Genomic DNA, 8239 nt, shown 5'->3' on the forward strand with positions numbered 1-8239 from the left:
TCGACAAGCGGCGGCAGTGGCTGGCAAGAACGGTTGTCGGAGGACATGTGGCATAGTGTGATTGACTTAGAAGGAGGGCATTGTATGTAATTTTGAGATTTTTTAATTACATTATTGTAAAATTAGGTACTACTTTTTGGTCATTGACCTTATGTAGATGATGTGAAATTAGATTCTTATCTATCCTAATAAGGAACTCCTTATTGAGTTTAAACTAAATCTCCTAATAATAATAATAATAATAATAAATAGAAGACGGGGCATTTCAACTCGAAAACTGGTCAAACCAAGCCGATTGGTTTGGTTTGGTCCGGTTTTTTATTTTTATTTTTTAAAATTTGATGGAGAACCAAACTAAACCGATTAATTCGGTCCAATTTACGTTTTGCAATTAACCAAACCATCAGTTCACCTGAAGAAAAAAAAAAACTGATGGTGTAAAAAAATATTAATAATTGGGAGAAGTTGGAGGTAATGAGTTTCAGAGGGTTTAGGGAAAACTAGGGACATCCAACATGTATTTTTTAAACAAAATTGTAGCAATGGTCCGTCAACTAAGACCAGACTTTATTTTTAGTCCTTCATCTCCCAAAATTGTTATTGTTGTGCTACATGACCGAGGATTATCCATAAGACTTGTGAGCTTTGAAGAATATAAGGCAAGAAGAGACAAGATTAGTGAGCAATCTCACGTTGCTTAGAGAGGGAAGGGTAAAGTGCCTTATATGTGTAGGCACTAAACAGTCTTAGAAAGAGGCTTTTTGGTCTAAATAGAATAAGCTTGAGCCCAAAAACAAAACCTTGAGAGTGTGGCCCTAAGCGGACAATATCCAGGATGTGTCAATCTCATCCTTGAATGAGGTTTACACTAAGCAAGTTTAACCACAAATCTAATCGACTCAGATAATTGCTTAAGTAAAATAGTTAAACCGTGTCAAAGCATCTGATGAAGTTCATTTTCTAAAGAAGTCTGAAATAGGCTGATCCAGAGGCAACATGAAAAGCTTCACTAATTCCATTTATCCCTCCAAATCATTTTCCCTTATAATAAAATTACTGTTTCTTATGAAAATGAACAATTCATGCAAAAGCATGTGAAGGAACTGGATGTAAAAGTACAAATATCCTAAAAAGAACTGATTTTGCTCCCTTTTTGTCAAGTGGATGAACTGGAGGCCACCTCCTCTTCAGTGAAAAAAGGAACAGGTTTGGTTGGGGCCGGCAAGCGGCCGATGCTATCGACTTTGTCCTTCTGTTTTGGGGGAGGTCTCGCTGCCTTTGGCAATAACCTGCCTTTCTTTTCAAACCACTCAGGTTTGAGCAAAGCTCGAAAGCCCAACTTGTTGTAATACACTCTTCTGACAGACCCACCTGCAGCTTCAACGGCTTCCTTTGCCCTTACAGTGACGCGTGATACCTGCAAACCTCATTTATAAGTCCATTTTTGAGTTGCATGTAAGTGAAAACAATGATATCAAGTGCACAAGTTTACACTCAAGTCAATATCAAAGTCCTGGAGATTACCTGACAAACCAGCACATAAAAGAATTACAGTGATAAAATCCAAAGTCTGACCTAGATACATTTACTTCATACATATCTTGAAAATAATTAGCATACAAAAGTATCTTCCAAGTTCCAACACTAAATATTACCCAATTAAAATTTACCTGCAAACTAGTTTAAGAAATCTAAGACCAAAGTTACTGGAGTAATTTTCATTCAAAGATGTTTATATGAAATAAATTACCTAGTGAAAACATTTCAGGCCATCACCAAAGTTGCCACTAATAAACATGATTAATCAACATTTTCCAGTCATAACATGGTTCTGCTTTATGAAAATAAAGTTTGAGAGGACCAGATTCCGGGATGGGAGGGATACAAATTCATGACGAGGTTAAAAATGCTAAAATCGAAATTGAAAGTATGGAGCAAGGAGGAATTCGGGGATGTTGAGCGTGATTTACGGGAGGCAGAAGCTAGATTGCTGGTTTTGGACCAACGTGAAGGAACTGAAGGTTTGGATCACCTTTTGAGGTCTGAGAGAGATAATCTTCTTCTAAAGATTGGTGATTTGGCCCAGAAGGAGGAAGTCAAGTGGCGCCAAAGAGGAAAAGTAAAATGGGCAAGAGAAGGTGATGGGAATACCAAGTTCTTTCACAGAGTGGCAAATGGAGCTAGGAAAAGAAATTACATAGAAAAATTAGAAGTGGAGGATTTGGGAGTTATAGAAGTAGACGCTAACATTGAAAGGGAGGTGATTAGATTCTTTAAAGGGTTATATAGCAGCAATAAAAATGTAGGCTGGGGAGTTGAAGGGCTAAATTGGTGTCCCATTAGCCAAGTGGAGGCTGATTGGCTTGAACGTCCTTTTGATTTGGAGGAAGTTCAGAAAGCAGTTTTCGATTGTGGCAAGGACAAATCCCCGGGACCAGATGGTTTCTCCATGAGTTTTTTCCAATCTTGCTGGGAGGTTGTCAAGGGAGATCTCATGAAGGTTATGCAAGATTTCTTTCAAAGTGGAATCGTAAATGGGGTTACAAATGAAACTTTCATTTGTCTCATTCCTAAAAAGGCGAATTCTGTGAAGGTTACTGATTACAGACCGATTAGTCTTGTTACGAGTCTTTATAAAGTGATATCCAAGGTCTTGGCTTCAAGATTGAGGGAGGTTCTTGGAAATACTATCTCCCAATCTCAGGGAGCTTTTGTCCAAAAGCGACAGATTCTAGATGCTGTGTTAGTTGCAAATGAAGTTGTTGAGGAAGTCAGAAAACAGAAAAGAAAAGGGCTGGTTTTCAAAATTGATTTCGAGAAAGCTTACGATCATGTGGAATGGAATTTCGTAGATGATGTGATGGCAAGGAAAGGCTTTGGTGTCAAATGGAGAGGCTGGATTATTGGCTGCTTGGAATCTGTCAACTTTTCCATTATGATTAATGGAAAACCAAGAGGAAAGTTCAGAGCCTCTAGGGGATTAAGACAAGGGGACCCGTTATCTCCTTTTCTATTTACTTTGGTTAGCGACGTTTTAAGCAGATTAATAGAAAGGGCTCAAGATGTTAACTTAGTTCATGGAATTGTATCTGGTCATGATCAAGTGGAAGTTTCTCACCTCCAATTTGCAGATGATACCATTTTCCTTTTGGATGGCAAGGAAGAGTATTGGTTAAATCTGTTGCAACTGTTGAAGTTGTTTTGTGATGTGTCTGGAATGAAGATTAATAAGGCTAAAAGTTGCATTCTGGGGATCAATTTTAGTACTGAAGTGCTGAATAACATGGCGGGCAGTTGGGGATGCGAGGTTGGTTGCTGGCCTATGGTTTACTTGGGTCTGCCTCTCGGGGGAAACCCAAGAGCTCTTAATTTCTGGAATCCAGTAATGGAGAAGGTGGAGAAAAGACTTCAAAAATGGAAGAGGGCTTGCTTATCCAAAGGTGGAAGGTTAACGCTAATCCAAGCGGTTTTGAGTAGCATTCCTTCTTACTATATGTCTCTGTTTAAGATGCCTATAGGAGTGGCCGCCAAAGTAGAACAACTTATGCGTAACTTTTTATGGGAAGGTCTAGAAGAAGGGAAGAAATGTCACTTGGTCAGGTGGGAAAGGGTGACTAAATCGAAAGAGGAAGGTGGTCTTGGAATTGGCTCTTTAAGAGAAAGAAATGAAGCCCTCAGAGCTAAATGGTTGTGGAGATTTCCACTTGAAACCAATTCGCTATGGCATAGGATCATTAAGAGCAAGTACGGAATTGACTCGAATGGGTGGGATACTAAACGGATTGATAAGGTGTCTTGCAGGAATCCTTGGCGAGAGATTTCGAAAGGGTATAACTCTTTTCTTCAATGCTGCAGATTTTCTGTTGGAAATGGGGAGAAAATTAGATTTTGGGAGGATCTTTGGCTGAAAGAAGGGATTCTTAAAGATCTGTTTCCTAGACTCTCTTCTTTGTCTAGGAGAAAAAATCAAAGTATAGCCTGTTTTGCTAACAATCATGTGTTGCCTCTCAATTGGGATTTTGATTTCAGAAGGAATTTGTCCGAGGCTGAAATAGCAGAAGTGGTAATACTTTTGGATATATTGGGGAATGTGAGATTATACGGTTCTAGACCGGATCGGAGATCTTGGGAGGTCGAGGAGCAGGGTTCTTTTTCCTGCAAGTCTTTCAGGTCTTTTCTTCTCTCTACCACTAGGGATGTCTTTCCCCCTTTCAGCTCAATCTGGAAGGCAAAGACTCCGCCGAAAATTCAATTTTTCGTATGGCTGGCAGCAAATGGTAGGATTAATACTTGCGATTGCATTCAAAGGAGGCAACCAAAGATGTGCTTATCCCCCTCTTGGTGTGTTCTTTGCAAAGAGAATGCAGAAAACATTGATCACTTGTTCCTTCATTGTTCGTACTCCCTAAGATTATGGTGGAAGATGTTGGGTGCTCTCGGAGTGGAGTGGGTGATTCCTAAAGGGTGTTTTGAGCTCCTTAGTATCAATCTGAGGATTTCAGGGAAGGGGAAGAGAGCCGGAATCCTTCGTGATTGTCTAGTTCATGCTATTTTCTGGAATATCTGGATGGAGCGAAATCAAAGAATTTTTCAGGGTCATATAGGAGTTAGGGTTGAGGAATTATGGGACAGAATTAAATTTTGGGCATCCCTTTGGGCTTCGGTTTCGGGGCAGTTCAAGGACTATCACTACTCTACCATCATGAGAGACATGATGGCAGTCTTAAGATGATTTTACTGAAGTTTTTTTTGTGTTTTTTAGTGTTTTTTTTTTACAGTTTGTTTTTCAAGCTTAGTAGGTCAGACTCTTTTTTTGGTCTTCTTGTTTGATCGAGGATTTTTCCTCTTGATTATCAATACAATGTTTCTATTCAAAAAAAAAATTAATGGAGATCAGAGGTAAAATCAGTGATGACTCCAAAAAAAAAAAACAATGTAGATTACAATGGAATCACCATACCATTGGACTGGCAGTAATAGATTCACCACACCTTGGGTCAAAAATCTAAAATTGATGCGGTGAGGCACTCCCATACCACAAAAACAGTTTTGAGGTGAATGCAGCAATTTAAAATTCCAAAACGGTGAAGAGGTAAAGCAAGAAAGACACCCCCACCCACATAATACACAAGTCCATATAACGTATAAAGCCCAGATGTACCTCCAGATGAATCGGCCACTGGATCTGTTCAGCACCACGTCCCATCAATCGGACTCCATCTTTAATCTGCTTCCCTATGGCCCCTGTATCCTATTGTAACAATAATTATCAGATTGAAACAAAGTTGACGCAGGAATTGGTTCAATAGTCTGAGAAGGAATTTGCTGCACCTTGAGTGTTTTCATTGTAATCAACTCAGACGAATCAATCTTTCCTGCATTTATAAGTTTGGCAATTTTTCCTAATCCTACTGGCTGCCACAAAGACATGCATACAATATCAGAAAATGAATGGAAATAAAGGTGATACATTTAAAAGCCTCCAGAAACAGAAAAGGCGTCAATAGATTCAAATTCAATTAAAAGGAAAGGATAAAAATCTGATAGCCATAGCAGCAAACTCTGCTTCAAAATATGAATATCCAAAAGAATGAACTAGAAATTTCAACAAAGTTATTTGATTTAAAGCTCTCTCTATCTACATATATGCTTCCAAGATTGACATCTATGTTCACACGGTTGTGAGATGGCAACAATATCTGAGTATCATGGAATTCATAGACCCAGGCCATTGGCCCAATATCTTGGCAAAAAATAGAACAAACTCCAATGAAGGGCCAAGGTTGCAGGAAGACTGAAGTAAAGAGCTTGGATTCAATTGTACCCCAAAAGTTGTGATACAACTTCAATTCAATTGCTTTCTTTCTTGCTTCAGGCAGTATTTTCAGCAGCATAATTCGTGGTATATATTTAGGATGTCAGATAGGGGTAGTTTTACAAATTTTCAATCTCATTTGACACAAGTTAGGCAAGACATGTGTTTCTTTTAGGACATGGTTTTCCTTCTTGCATAAACATTCTGTAATTGTTTCTTTCACTCATTTTGATTTTATTCTTGGAAAAAGTTAAACTGAAATCCTAGCCCAACCCTACTTCACCACTCACCAACTGACCCAATGCTTAAGGGCTTCATTCCATTTGAATGGTCATTATCAGTAAGATGATCTAGAACTCAGAGAAGAAAAGAAAGGGGCCCGTTTGATAACCATTTCAATTCTAGTCTTTAGTTTTCATTTTTTGTGCTAGAGTATAGAGGAAAATGAGAGTGAGGATGGGAGTGAGGAGGAGATTAAGAGAGATGATGAAAGGGGAGGATGGGAGGGAGTAGTAACAAAAGTCAAAACAATTTCAAATAGATTTCAGTTTTTAGTTTTTGTTTTCACTTTTGTATCTCCTCCCTCTCATCTTTCCTCTCAATCTCATCTTCACTCTCATTCTCACTTTCATTCTCCCTCTTTTTCCTCTATACTCCAGCACAAAAAATGAAAACTAAAAACTAGAATTGAAATAGTTATCAAACGGGCTCCAGTTTCTAGTACAACCTTAGTTCATTACTTATGTAGTGTGTATGATAAGACATTTCTACAAAGCGAAGCCTATTTTGAAGACATTTCTACAATTAGCACTTTACTTTAGTACCAACTACCATTTCTAGAGTATAGAGGAAGCTACTTCCCTTATTATCTATATATCAGGAGAGGCATATTCACACAAAGTTAACACAAACCCTGGTGGTCATTATAGGTCATGGGCTTGCATAAACTCAGTTTGTCATTACTAACTATAGGCTTTTACCATTTACAATCACGCAAACACAAACAGAGCAGTTTGGCAGTCTTACAGAATACAAGATAAATGATCCCAAATATATTGCTGTTAAATATATCAACCTGAATTCACATATAAAACAAATATAACAGGAATAAGTTAATTGATCAACCTCTTTGTACTAAAGACTAAGAGACATGAAACTAACTATTCAATTATTCTAATAAAAAGGGAGCAATTGTACCCAAACTCATGCATACGGCATATCTTCAATGCCATAAAACTAGCCACAAAACACCATAAACAGCATAACCACCCTATTTTTCCATTTCCTTCATATTCCACCATTTTCAGAGCAACCCAACAAAATAGCAATACATATTACACACAATGAAAACCAAAAAGAAAAGAAAGGGTACCTGAAAAGTGAGACTAAAAGGGTTCTTAAAACCACGCTTGGGCAAACGACGTCGTAATGGCGTCTGACCACCTTCAAAACCCAACTTCCCGGAGCCTCTAGCCTTCTGACCCTTGTGTCCTCGACCAGCAGTCTTGCCTTTACCAGACCCAATCCCGCGGCCTTTCCTCGTCTTCTGCTTCCTGGGAACCTTGCCTCTCAGATCGTTCAAGCTCAGCAGACTGTACGCTCTCAATCCCTGAGGCTGAAAGCCGAACCCTTTGACATCGCCAATGCTAGGGTTAGGGTTTGGGCATTGGAGTAAATGGAGGGATTGGAATGAGATTGGTGAGGGTGAGAGAGTAGGTTTAGTGCGAATGGCGGTGGAGAGAAGGGATGCGAGTCTTCTTCTCAGCATATTTGTTTGCTTGATGCGACTGTGAATCGCTAGTTGCAACTAGCAGTTTTAATGCAGACGCGAGTATTGGAGAGAGGTGGTCATGAATCGCCGGAGCTAATTGACCGGAAAATGGTGCGCCTTGTAGCGGTGTGAGGTGGCTGCTTTGTTGCAGAATTTTCCTGTTATGCAAGCGCGAGGAAGCATCTGACCCAAATTTTTAATTTTTGTTTTTAATAACCTAGCGCAGAACGACGACGTCTAGCCAAAACCCTTGAAAGTTTTGAAACACACGATGGGTTTTTCTTGTCATTCAGGTTTTTCTATGAACCAAAATTCCAATAGATATATATATTTTTTTAATCAATCAACAGGAAGTTTAAAAATTCTAAATATTTTTAAAATCTCTGGTCAGATAGGAATATAATTTTATCTAATTATCATAAGGCCAAATACTAAAATGTAGTACTTAATTTTACAAAATATTATTAAAAAATTGCAAAATTACACACAATACTACTCCTTCTAAGGTAAGCATACTACGCCACATGTACATATCTAGCCAATCGCCATTGCCGGCCAACCACCCGTCGCTGACCAGCCACCGTCAACCATCGCCGAACTCTCACCGCTGGCACCGCCGCACGGGGTGCTGTCAGCCAGCAACCGCTAGCCAC

General features: G+C 39.1%; 1 protein-coding gene across 1 annotated transcript; it reads right to left on the reverse strand.

Annotated features, from left to right (window-relative positions):
* Nucleotides 888-7868, reverse strand: LOC18781006 (50S ribosomal protein L15). The gene is made up of 4 exons (XM_007212563.2): nt 7188-7868; nt 5332-5415; nt 5162-5251; nt 888-1417 (listed from the first exon to the last, which is right to left on the reverse strand). The coding sequence occupies exons 1-4, from the start codon at nt 7581-7583 to the stop codon at nt 1157-1159; spliced, it is 831 nt and encodes a 276-aa protein (XP_007212625.2). The 5' UTR covers nt 7584-7868; the 3' UTR covers nt 888-1156.

Source organism: Prunus persica, chromosome G6, assembly GCF_000346465.2.
Source record: "Prunus persica cultivar Lovell chromosome G6, Prunus_persica_NCBIv2, whole genome shotgun sequence".
Taxonomy (NCBI): Eukaryota; Viridiplantae; Streptophyta; class Magnoliopsida; order Rosales; family Rosaceae; genus Prunus; species Prunus persica.

Excerpts from the sequence above, each read along its gene's own strand:
- LOC18781006 (XM_007212563.2), bottom strand. The coding sequence starts at position 7,583 with ATGCTGAGAAGAAGACTCGCATCCCTTCTCTCCACCGCCATTCGCACT. Across the intron at positions 5,416-7,187 it reads CTTTTAGTCTCACTTTTCAG|CCAGTAGGATTAGGAAAAAT; the intron begins GTACCCTTTCTT and ends TCTTTGTGGCAG. Across the intron at positions 5,252-5,331 it reads TTACAATGAAAACACTCAAG|GATACAGGGGCCATAGGGAA; the intron begins GTGCAGCAAATT and ends TTGTTACAATAG.